The 12435-nt window shown below is 53.4% G+C and overlaps 4 protein-coding genes across 4 annotated transcripts; 3 read left to right on the top strand and 1 right to left on the bottom strand.

Annotated features, from left to right (window-relative positions):
* Positions 1–168: 168 nt before the first annotated feature.
* On the bottom strand, positions 169–2190 carry SMAC4_09671 (uncharacterized protein; the record flags this gene model as incomplete). The annotated part of the gene is made up of 7 exons (XM_066090996.1): positions 169–878; positions 935–1032; positions 1087–1197; positions 1262–1354; positions 1410–1786; positions 1841–2081; positions 2147–2190. 7 exons carry the CDS (start codon positions 2188–2190, stop codon positions 298–300), a joined length of 1545 nt encoding a protein of 514 aa, XP_065946694.1. The 3' UTR covers positions 169–297.
* Positions 2191–3497: 1307 nt separating this feature from the next.
* On the top strand, positions 3498–5672 carry SMAC4_09672 (uncharacterized protein; the record flags this gene model as incomplete). The annotated part of the gene is made up of 2 exons (XM_003347308.1): positions 3498–5153; positions 5244–5672. 2 exons carry the CDS (start codon positions 3498–3500, stop codon positions 5670–5672), a joined length of 2085 nt encoding a protein of 694 aa, XP_003347356.1.
* Positions 5673–7782: 2110 nt separating this feature from the next.
* On the top strand, positions 7783–9843 carry SMAC4_13592 (uncharacterized protein; the record flags this gene model as incomplete). The annotated part of the gene is made up of 1 exon (XM_066091491.1): positions 7783–9843. The coding sequence occupies one exon, from the start codon at positions 7783–7785 to the stop codon at positions 9841–9843; it is 2061 nt and encodes a 686-aa protein (XP_065946693.1).
* Positions 9844–10014: 171 nt separating this feature from the next.
* SMAC4_09861 (uncharacterized protein) lies at positions 10015–11096 on the top strand (the record flags this gene model as incomplete). The annotated part of the gene is made up of 1 exon (XM_003342954.2): positions 10015–11096. Exon 1 carries the CDS (start codon positions 10086–10088, stop codon positions 11094–11096), a length of 1011 nt encoding a protein of 336 aa, XP_003343002.2. The 5' UTR covers positions 10015–10085.
* Between the last annotated feature and the right edge of the window lie 1339 nt (positions 11097–12435).

Below are 12435 nucleotides of genomic sequence, written 5' to 3'. Positions count from 1 at the left end.
GCTTCTTTTCTTTCCCACAAATACCAGCCCCGTTTGTTCCTACCTCGCCTTCTTTTGGAAGAGACTACATGATTCAGATACGAAGGTTGTCCCGAGCATATCGCGTCTAGAGCGCGATAAATTACCCACGACAGCTGACTACGCAGGCCCTATTTGGACAGACGCGGGAACGGCCAGGGTGGTGATACAGCGGTGGACTTTCAGTCTGGATGGATACGTTCACCGCTCTTGATGAATTGCTCATGGTTTATATTCGTCATGCGGTTAACAGGTCTGCTCCCTAAAAGACAACAACTCTCAAGGATCGGCAAGCGCTGGCGGATAATCAGGGGGGCCAGTCAGATATTCCTTCAGCGCCTTGATGGATGGCGTGAAGAAGTATTCACCCCCTCGTGGGATCACCCAGCGGTCGAGTCCAATACGCGCCTCAGTAGGATCCTTGCCATCAGGCAGACCGATAGAGCGAGGCGGGTGGTGAGCAAGTCTCTGGCCCACAATGGCATCGATACCAGGACCGTGCTCGCCAACAAAGTTCGACTTGCGGTCCGGGAAGTGGTGGTTGCTAGCCCAGCGGGTGGTAAAGAAGTTGAATCCGTTGCGGATGTCACTTTGGTAGCACACGAACATCAAGCCGCGCTCGTTCTCATCATCAGACTTCTGTGCGGCCTTTTCTTCAGGCGTCACTTCGCCTCCGTAGGAGATGCTACGACGGATGATAACCGCGTGATCGTGTTCCAGGTCGCCGCGGGGCCGCATCTTGCGGATATGAGCTGCAAAGGGGCATCTGTCGTGCTTGTTGGTGGGGTGGAAGTCAAAGTTGTTGGATCGGAAAAGGCTTGCGTCTTTGTCGTCGTGAGGGTTCTCGTCGACGGGGGTTCCTATTGTGAATGTTCATGAGCAAAATGAGCTTGGAACTTGATAGATCGACACGTACCGTTCCTCCATCTGCCCACCAAATACGCTGCAAGCTTTTCCTTCGGGTTATCGGAGCTCGCGGCGAACGGCGCATTGTGTTTGTTGTCTTCGAGCCACCTGAAGTTGTGTTCAATCAGTACTGACTCTACTCCCGACGCGTAGAAAACTTACTTCTCAAACTCAGGGACGAGCTGTTGAAGCTCACGGATTACGAGGAAACTGCCGTCCTCGGCCCATTCCGGCTGGTTCATATCGTCGCCGTCGTGTTTGGCGAAGATCAATCTGCAATCCGAATACCCTTTGTCAGTTCCGATAATCAATACCGAAAAGCTCCAGAACACCTTACCCTGACTTGACAGCCTTTGGCTCTTTGCCCTTGGGCGCCACTTCATCCAATCCCTCAATCAAGGGCTGGCTAATGCCGTCCTCGAAGCCGAAGCTGAAAATCACAGTCAGTCCGTGCTGATCACCATAACTGTACAAAGCGGACTCACTGTTCCTTGCCCTTTGCAGGGCGAGTTCGACCATGGCTGATCAGCGGGAACTCAAGGACGGGGTCATTGCTGATCCGATAAGTATCAGCATCACCACTGCCCGGCTCCTTAATGAAGTACTCCTTGACGCGATTGGCCTGGTATTTCAGGTGATCCTCACGACTCGCCGTTACCATCAGCACGCCATCAATCAGCCGCTTTCCCGCAGACGGCTTGAACTGTTCTCGAAGCTCTTTCGGCTCGTCCCAGCCCTCGCCCACCAGGTCGTCATACATGCCCTTCCCGAACAAGCCACCACGGAGCTGGTTCTTCTTGAAGATCTTGTATTGATATCTGTCCCTCTTGACGGTGGCCTCGTTGAAGGTGAATTTTCCCAGCTAACGTGATCAGTTAGCGAGTCTCTCTAGCATGGCGCCTTGGCTATGACTTACAGCTGCTAGACCAGTCGAGGCAAAGGCAATGTTGACGCCTGGCAAGGGCTGAATCTTGGCCGGGACACCCAGCTTCTGAGCTTGTGTCTTTGCCTCCAAGATCTTGTTCTTCATGTTACAAGCATCCTGGGCGGTGGTGATACCGCCGGCCTCCACGAAAGATTTGAGTCGCGTCTTGAATTCATCTGGCTTCCTGATCTTGAAGAATAGGAAGGTCTGGAACCTTTTTGGCAGGCCGGGCCTAATGGAGAGAAGGATCAGCAAACCATGGCATCTCAAAAGAATGTGCAGTCTAGGGAGACTTACCAGATGTCACCCTGAATGTTGGCTTTCCTCGCAACCCAACTCATGGTGATTGTGAACTATGATGATTGAGGTCAACAAAGCGAGCTCCAATTGCCGGGGAGGCGCACAATATTAAGTGTTTAGAGTACGCTACACGACAGTCCAAGAAACAAGGTCCTCGTATCGGCTTCTAGGAGCGCTAACCCCGAGTTCCACAATGTCTATCACCTCACGCACCGAACAAGACCGACTATTCGACATGAGCTCCCCTCAACCAGCAGCACATACTTCATACTCAGTAATTCAGTGAGATAATTGGTCAATCGGACCACCAAAGTCCGCAAGAATTGATCAGTCCTACCTGACGCCCCGCAAGTCGCTAACTCATGGGCAGATCTTCATCGTGCCTCGTCATCTCGGATATCAACTGGCGATTGATCCAAAGCATCGGCTACGTATGGATCTTCTGGCGGAGCTGAAAGTGAAACTCACTAGTTCAAGGAACATCATAGGGCGGTTCAGTTCCAGACCTTGCGGCAGTCGAACACACCTTGGAGCATAATACCACGGAAATACTGGAAGAGGCCCGCCTCAATCAAGGAAGTGGACGTCTTTGCACCCAACAATATGAATTTAGCTCAACTCCTTGCCCATATCAAAGACAGCGATCGCACGATTTCAAGGAAGCTTCACCCGCACATGCACCTCCACTTCAAGACAAGCACGCCGTAGTGGTGGCCCACGGTTTAGCTGAACGGTGGGGTCCAAAGGTGGATTTTATGTTGATCGCGGGTTATTTCCCTCATCGATCGTGGACCAGCCGAAAACCCGAGTTTTGAAGGCTCCACCGATTGCGAGCTGAAGAGTCCCGCGCTGCGAATATCACTTGGAAGTTGCTACCACACTGTTGCTTTAATGTCTTCTAGCGAAGAAAACGCTGCAACACAAGTCCCAGCACTGTGTCAGGTCTGTTCATGATTCCAAGGATTCCGTTGATATATCACATGTTGAAGCGAGTCTACGTATGTATCCAACCTCCACATCGACTGAGTGGAGAGTCTCCTCATCTCGGGCTCCAGTCGTGCTGAACTTTACCTCAATGAGACCACGATTTTGCTTTGCCACTTGGAATATGCTGTTATGCTAGCCTATTGGGCCACTCTTCGTCGCAGGCATGCTGATAGTCTCCAGATCATAGATTGACGGATGAGCGGGGGTGCGGTCTGCTAGGCGGATACTCCGTACTACTGTTTGCTGTTCTTATATTTGCGCTCTTCCCATCCATTAGGACATTTCCTAGACCAGCGGGATTTCCACATAACACTTTCTCCTCCTCTTCTCATTCCCCTTTCACTTCAACCTGGCCGCCGTGATGAAGTTGCAATGGGCTGGGCTCCTCCTCAGAGCCTCCCTCAAAGGTGTGAATGCTATGGGCACTTACATGCTCGAAGCAATGAACTCAGAACGCGTTTCTGGCTATGGCCCTGTCGACGAGCCGTCTTGGGTACCGACTTTCTTCGATGAATCGCCTCCTTACAAAGGTCATCGCATTTCCCGGGAAGACTGGACCTTGACATGCAGCAGCGAGGAAAGCGACTATTCGTGTCAGAATGCCATCGACGGCTCCAACACCACTTCCTGGCGAAGCGGCCCTATCGGCGATTCCAAGGGCCACAGCATTACAGTTGACCTCAGGAACCACTACTCAGTCAGCGCCCTGGTTATCCTGCCGCCGATTGACACTGAGAACGACGGGTTGATCACTCACCACGAGGTCTGGGTCAGCATGGACAACAAGAACTGGAAGGGTCCCATCGCCTATGGCATGTGGCCCAACTCCAACAGACAGCGCCTGTCTGCTTTCGAGCCCACATCTGCCCGATACGTAAAGCTCACTACCAACACTGAGGCCACCGAGTCCTCATGGATTGGCATCTCCGAACTGAACCTCTACGCCACTCTGTATACCATCCCTCGGGACCCCAAAAATGGTCTCTGGGGACCGACCCTTGACTTCCCTGTCGTGCCTGTTGCTGGGGCTCAAGAGGCCTCTGGTCACATCGTCCTTTGGTCATCCTGGGCCTCGGATCAGTTCCACTCCACACCTGGTGGTCAAACTGCAATGGCCCGTTGGAACCCCTTCACCAATGAGGTTTCCAAGCGTATTGTCACCAACACCCAGCACGACATGTTCTGCCCCGGTATTTCCATCGATGGTACCGGAATGATGGTTGTGACTGGCGGCAATGACGCCTCCGAGACCAGTCTCTACGATGCTGAAATGGATGAGTGGATCAAGGGTCCTGAGATGCACCTCCGTCGTGGGTATCAGGCTTCCACTACCCTCGCCGATGGACGGATTTTCGTCATTGGTGGCTCTTGGGCTGGAGGCTCCAACATCGCCAAAGATGGAGAGATATATGACCCTGCCACCAGGAACTGGACTATGTTGCCCGGTGCCAAAGTCAAGCCGATGCTGACGGATGACATGGAGGGGCCATGGAGAGCCGACAACCACGGCTGGCTCTTCGGGTGGAAGAAGAACAGTGTCTTCCAGGCCGGTCCTAGCAAAGCTATGAACTGGTACTACGTGGAAGGAGAAGGCAGCTTCAAGGGAGCCGGGAAGCGTCTCGAGGACGACGATTCCATGTCTGGCAACGCTGTCATGTTCGATGCTGTGAAGGGCAAGATCCTCACCATCGGAGGTTCGCCTGACTACGACAAGTCCTGGGCTACCAGCAACGCACATGTCATCACCCTGGGCGAACCAGGCCAAAAGCCAGACGTGCAGCCTGCCGGCCAGGAGGGAACGATGCACTACGAGCGCGTCTTCCACACCTCCGTCGTCCTCCCAGATGGCAAGGTCTTCATTGCCGGCGGCCAGACTTTCGGTATCGCTTTCAACGAGGAGAACGTGCAGTTCGTGCCCGAGTTGTACGATCCAGAGAAAAACACCTTCACCGAGCTCTCCCAGAACAACGTCGTCCGCGTCTACCATACCCTCTCAATCCTGCTGCCCGACGGCCGAGTCTTGAACGGCGGCGGCGGTCTCTGCGGCAACTGCTCCGCCAACCACTACGACGCCCAGGTCTTCACGCCGCCGTATCTCCTGACAGAGAAGGGTGAACTCCGATCTCGTCCCGAGATCACCACCAAACTGCCCGATTCAATCCAAATCGGACGGACTCTGAAATTCCACACCAACCGCCGCATCGCATCTGCCTCCTTGGTCCGCCTCTGCAGCGCTACCCACACCGTCAACACCGACCAGCGTCGTGTTCCCCTCGATCTCAGGAGACGTGTGCCGGTGTTTGGTCGCTACTCTGTCACTATCCCCAATGACCCCGGCATTGTCATCCCTGGATACTGGATGCTGTTTGTCATGGACGAGACGGGCACACCCAGCATTGCGAAGACAATCCTGATCACTTCCAACGTGAAGACAATTGAAGCGAGCGATGAGACGCAATGTGAGCATGGATTCCTGAGTGAACATTTGCCTAGTTGGAAGCTAACATTGACTGCGCAGATTCCTCGTCGCGGTTGAGGTTTGAGTTGGCGAAATGTCACACGGACATTGCCCACACTCCTGGGTTTGAAGTTCAATAGAACCTCAATGCTTGACATCAACCCAACCTCGCCATACAATGCCAGCCTTGCCTCAGCCAGACTATTCGGCCAACAGGCACGGCTGTCACACGGACATTTGCCGGTGACATTTATCAGTCAAACTGCCGACCGGAATTACCGACAGAATGCCACACGGACATCCGCCGGCGACTTTCATCAATTAAACCACCGACCGGAATTACCGACGGGCAACGGGACGAAGGCTGGCATTCAGAAGATCTACTTGTAGGCAGATGAACTAGATAGACTCGCGCCGATGCCTGGCACACAGGGCTCGGTACGTACCAACCTTCTTTGGTATAAGAAGGCCTTAAGGCCCGACCTTCTCATGAAGGTTGAAAGGATCAACAAGGCCTTCGGGACCAAAGTAGTTTATCAGCTGAATTGAACTACTGTTCCAAGCCCAGAATACTGCCCTTGTCACACGAAATGATTGTTCTGTGGTGTGAGATGACAAGACATGAAGTTTGCAGAGGCCTGTGCATAATTCTCGACATGCGAGTGACTGTGCGATGCGCTGTTTGTAGAGGCCTCGACACTTTGGCCAGGAACGGATTGGGAGTCAACCTCCATCTCCTGGTTGTATCCAGCGTGCTGGTTGGTGACTTGTTAGGCCGCTTGGGCGTCATCAGATGGGAATTGATTGTTGAGCGGTGGTGCTCCGCCGCGGTCTTCCATGGTGAATGAGATCTGTAACGGAGAGAATGTTAGTTGTTGTGACAAGGGCAGTGTTCTGGGCTTGGAACAGTAGTTCAATTCAGCTGATAATCTTCTTTGGTCTCGAAGGCCTTGTTGATCCTCTTATCCTCTATTAGAAGGCGGATTCTCAAGGCCTTCTTATACCCAACGAAGGTCAGTACGTACCGGTCTTTGTGGCCTGAGGCCTCGAGGTTTCCGTACGGTCTATCTGAAGTTATCTGCATACAAGAGGGTCCATAACTGTCTTCGACCCAATCTCTGTCCTTTCTTCCGACGCCCGGCCTTTGGTCAGCCCCTCAGCTTACGGTCGGGTGGTTGCTTGCGCCGTAAGCTGGAGCGATAGTTGGTTTAATAGCCTGTCAGGGATGCCGTGCGAACAACCGTGTGACAGTTGTAGGGATTATAGAAGGATAGACGTTTATGTTGTTGTTTACTTTGGTCAATGATGTGTGTGATATTGTTGTTTTGAGGAGGATGTGAAATGGAGGGGTTGTTCGCGACGGGAGTGAAAGTAGAATCCTACGAGACGAGTGAGCTGCCAAGGATGAAATTTTCTGTGGGAAGGTCTGGCAGCTGGCAAATGGCTGAGCTATAACCCAGGATCACACGGTTTGATGACCTCCCTTTACTTGGGCTCAAGGTACCGAAGTACACGTAGCCCGAGGAGCCCTGACGTACTACGGGTTTGCCTTAGGCATATGTAGTTGGCCACTTGACTTATACCTCCAGGCTGCTGTTCTAGCGACGAGGTTTGGTAGTAAGAAGAAAAGGAACACAGAAAAGCCGAGCCATGCCCATTTATATTGTCACACGGACATTGCCCACACTCCTGGGTTTGAAGTTCAATAGAGCCTCAATACTTGACATCAACCCAACCTCGCCATACAATGCCAGCCTTGCCTCGGCCAGTGTCACACGGACATTTGCCGGTGACATTCATCAGTCAAACTGCCGACCAGAATTGCCGACAGAATGCCACACGGACATCCGCCGGCGACTTTCAGCAATTAAACCACCGACCGGAATTACCGACGGGCAACTGGACGAAGGCTGGCATTCAAAAGATCTACTTGTAGGCAGATGAACTAGATAGACTTGCACCGATGCCCGGCACACAGGGCTCGGTACGTACCAACCTTCTTTGGTATAAGAAGGCCTTGAGGCCCGACCTTCTCATGGAGGTTGAAAGGATCAACAAGGCCTTCGAGACCAAAGTAGTTTATCAGCTGAATTGAACTACTGTTCCAAGCCCAGAATACTGCCCTTGTCACAGATAAACTACTTCTCTCTCGAACCACCCTTACTCAACTCATTACCAAACCCTCACGATGGCTTCCACCGGCGAACCTATTGAATCAATCGAATCCACCACCGCCCTCGTGCTCCATAACCCTGCCAGTTTCGACGATGTGCTAAACGACAAACGAAACCGCCTGAGCACCATTCCCAAAGGCACTATTCAGGTGGCCGATCCCCCTGAGTGGCTCATCGTCCTACACGATCAACTCGCCACGGCTCACAACCAAGTCCGCGACATCGCCATATCCGTGGGCCAGGAACACGCCAAGGAACTCTCCACCCTCAAGGAACAATACGACATCTTGAGGAAGAATTACGTCGCTGTCGCCAGCCTCTACAACGCCGGAATTGAGGCCTCACAAGCTTCTATCACCCGCCTTGAGCACCAAGTCCAACAAGCCAGCACCCGCTTTGCCTCGGAAGTCTGGGCTGTCGTTGCCCAATTCGGGAAAAAGGACGAGGAACGACAGAAGGCCGTCCAGAAGCTCATCGAAGCCTCCTCCCGCCAGCAACAGGCCCTCGATGTTCTGAACGAAAGAACTACCCGGCAGCAATCCGTCCTGGGCCACATGGACACCTGGGCTACCACCAAGGAAACCCAGATCGAAGAGATCCTCAACAAACTCGTCGATCCCAGCCAGCTCAAGAGTCTGGAAGACCAGATTACTACCCTCCAGCAAGCAACCCAGAAGGCCATCACAGAAGCCTTCACTCGCTCTGGTCAACCCGTTCCCGACGCCACATCTGTCCTACGGATCTTGGAACACCGAGCGGCCACTCGACTCCCTTCTAGCCCAAGCATTACCACGGCGTCCCGCTCGTTCAACCCCGCTCCCAGCTCCGTGGGCAACAAGACAATCCAACGAGCTCAAGCCCAATGGGAAGCCGAGCAAGCCAAGGCCCAGTATGAAGCCACTCAAGCTGGTGCCTTCGGAAACCCTCATACCAATTCCCTCTTCTCCTTGGGAAACCAAGGTCCCCCGGCACCACCTCGACCTCCGCGCCACACACACCTCGGCAGCGCCCCAGAGGAACCCAGCCGGAACGAGGCCAACCAATTCCTCCAAAACCTAGGCCATACTATGACAGTCCAAGCCACCCCTATCCACCTCAGCAAGCCTTCCTCTTACGATGGCAAGGACCTATCAAAATTTCGGCCTTGGTGGTACAAGATTGAGGCCTCTCTCGAGAGCTACGCCGCCAGCTTCCCCTCTGACGCCTACAAGATCCATTGGATAGGCTCTCTGCTCACCGACAAGGCCCAGACCTGGCACAACCAACGCACCAAGCAATGCCAACGCATGGGGTTGGTCGATACGTGGACAGGATATTCGACGGCCCTCAAGGACCGGTTCAAGGATCCCTCAGAGCAACATCGGAACGCGAGGAAAATGGCCGAATTAAAGTATGAAGGGGACACTGTTCAATACATCACCACCCTTCTCGACTTCAACGACGTTGTACAATGGTCCGGCACCACCTTCCGTAACCATATCTCAAAGACTCTCCCGTCGGAGATCATCAAGATGGTCTACCACACGCGAGGAGGCGTCCCCAGCTCAGACGACGAATTCCTTAACACCGTCCAAGAAGCAGGACAAGTCTACGAGAACATGCTCCAAGATCCCGGAATGCCCTCGGGAAAAGGCACGCCCACTTCAAGGACGGAGCACTCGAAGTCGGGCCAACAATCTCGCAAGGATACCCGCTCTCCTTCCAACCAAAGCCAATCCTCAAGAAACCGCGACAAGCAAGCCAAGGACAAGAAATGGAACAACGTCCGCGAAGCCGTGAATGGAATCGATCAGACCGACGTCGATCAACGTAAGAGAGATCGAGTCTCCTGCTGGCGCTGCGGTCGCGATAATCATCACACACTTGAGTGCTTCGCTCGGAAGGACACCAACAACAAGGAATTACCTCAACCAGCTACAACGGCCGCAGTCAAAAGGAAGAACAGCGACCGAGACGAAGAGGGGGATGAGGCCCTCAACCGAGATAACGAGCCCCAGTTCAAGAAGGCCAAAGTCGATGCGATTACCGCTGCCACCAGATTTATGGAAATGAACGACTCCGACTCGGATTTTTAAGTGGCCGCCATGACGCACCCCATGGATTACCTCGGCCTCACCTTGGTGCAACCCCAGAACACCCCGTCGTTTGCACCTTGAAAAGGCTCAGCACCGACGATGACCCAGAGGAACAGCCTCGCAAGAAACCTTGCCCAGAGCCCTTCTCAGGAACGCGGCCGATCGTACGAGTGACCTTGCTCTACAACAACGAGGAACACCCCGTCAGAGTCCTCCTGGACCCGGGAAGCTCGATCCCCGTCATGTCATTCCACAAAGCCCGGATTTGGAAGCTCCCGATAATCAAGAGGCCGCGTATCCGAACCATCATGGGATTCAACTCTGCCGTCGATACGATAGGAGGAAGATATCACACTGAGGCAGTCGTCCTTCGCCATCAAGAAGACCAATACACCCGCCTCAACTTCGAGCTCTCAACAATGGACGATCAATGCGATATTATCCTCCCCCATTGGTGGCTACAACAACATGAGCCAGCCTACTTCTTCGACAAGACACAAAAAATCAAGTTCGCCTCAGATTACTGCCAGAAGAACTGTACCAGTACTCTCGTCTTAGGACTTCCGCCGACCGAGGCCATCGCAAGCATTCAGACTAAAGTCGACGCAGCCATCGCAGCGGTGCCAGAAAAGTTCCGAGAATTCCTTCCCATCGTGAGCGAAGAAGCAGCAATCCGAATGCCCGATCACCAGCCCTGGGACCACAGGATCGATTTGAAGGAAGGGGAAACCCCGCCTCATGGCCCCCTCTTTGCGATGAGTGGCCGCGAACTCGACGCCCTTAAACCATGGCTTGAGAAGATGTTGAACTCAGGACGAATAAGGAAATCCACCTCGTCTTGCAGCGCGCTCCTCATGTTTGTCGATAAAAAAGACCCAGACGATCCCCTTCGACCAGTAGTCGACTACCGGGTCCTCAACAGAATGACGGTCCCCGTCAGGCACCCGATCCCGCTCATCACGGAACTCCAACATGCCCTCCGAACCACGAAGATCTTCTCAAAGATCGACCTCAAATCGGGCTTCTTCCTGGTCCGCATGGCCAAGGGCCACGAGTGGAAAACGGCCTTCCGATGCAAATATGGTCTCTTCGAGTACGTCGTCATGCCCATGGGATTGATCAACGCACCCTCCACATTCCAGGTCATGATGAACCATCTGTTCATGGACCTCCTGGACGCAGGGGTACTCGTCTACCTGGATGACATCTTGATCTACGCCGACACCGAGGAAGAGCACGATCGCCTGGTGTGACAAGGGCAGTGTTCTGGGCTTGGAACAGTAGTTCAATTCCGCTGATAAACTACTTTGGTCTCGAAGGCCTTGTTGATCTTCTCAACCTCCAGGAGAGGGTTGGGCTTCCAGGCCTTCTTATGCCAAAGGGAATCGGTACGTACTTGAGGTACGTATCAAGCCTTGTTGCCTGAGGCTTCAAAGCCTCTATCTAGCAGTCTGCATACATGTGGATCTTTATGCCTTCATCTATTCTCCATCTTCCTTCTGGCGCTGTCATTCGTCTGGGCGCCGTGCTTCTTGCTTGGTTTGGCTGTGTTACTTCTGGGGATTGTCTCATGATGTTTCAACAGTGTTTCAGCACTTCCCTAGTTGGCTCGCTAGCCCGGTAGTGTCGGGAGGGGCTCAGGTAAGTAGTACCCGTGGCCGAGAGTCCGGCCGGGGTGAGGATCGTAGCCCTGGGGTCACCGGGCATCTCGAGGCTCATTGAGGTTCTGCTGAGCCTTGCAACCCTAACCCTTGGACTGTGGGCAATGTCCGTGTGACACCTGGTCTTAGAAGTCCTGAAACGGCTTACCGACAACCACCTTGCCGTTGCCCCGCAAAAGTGCAAATGGGGGGTCAGGGAAGTCGAATTCCTTGGCTACATCATCTCTCCCCAAGGCATCGGCATGGCAGAGGATAAGGTCAAAAGCATCTTGGAATGGAAGCAGCCAACTACGCTCAAGGAGTCACAGTCCTTTCGGGGCTTCGCCAACTTCTACTGAAGGTTCATCAAGGGATTCTCCACAATCGCCCAGGCTCTCTCGAAAGGAAACTCGCTGGATAAGAAACTTTGGAGATGGACAGAACCGATGGCGAAAGCCTTCAAGGACCTTAAGGAGGCCTTCACAACAGCACCAGTCCTAGCTCATTTCGACCCAGCCGAACCCGCTGTCATGGAAACAGATGCTTCTGGTTTCGGAATCGGCGCCATCCTCTCCCGAAAGAAGGCCGACGGCAAGTTACACCCCGTCGCCTTCCATTCGAGGAAAATGTTACCAGCCGAGATGAACTACGAAATCCACAATAAGGAACTCCTGGCGATTGTTGACAGCTTTGACCGCTGGAGGATTTACTTTGAAGGCGCCAAACACAGGATTGAAGTCTTTTCCGACCACCAAAACCTGGCCTACTTCACCCATGCGAAGGTCCTCAATCGCCGACAAGCACGTTGGGCCATGCAGCTAGCCAACTTTTGGTTTATCATCAATTACCGACCGGGTCACCTCAACGCTAAAGCCGACGCCCTTTCCCGTCAGGAAAGTTTCAAACCTGAGAAAGGGGGGGGGTGAAGACCAGCCGATCACGTCGGTCTTGC

Source organism: Sordaria macrospora, chromosome 4 (genome assembly GCF_033870435.1).
Source record: "Sordaria macrospora chromosome 4, complete sequence".
Taxonomy (NCBI): Eukaryota; Fungi; Ascomycota; class Sordariomycetes; order Sordariales; family Sordariaceae; genus Sordaria; species Sordaria macrospora.
Note: the sequence above shows the minus strand (reverse complement) of the source record. Positions and strands in the feature narration are given on the sequence as shown.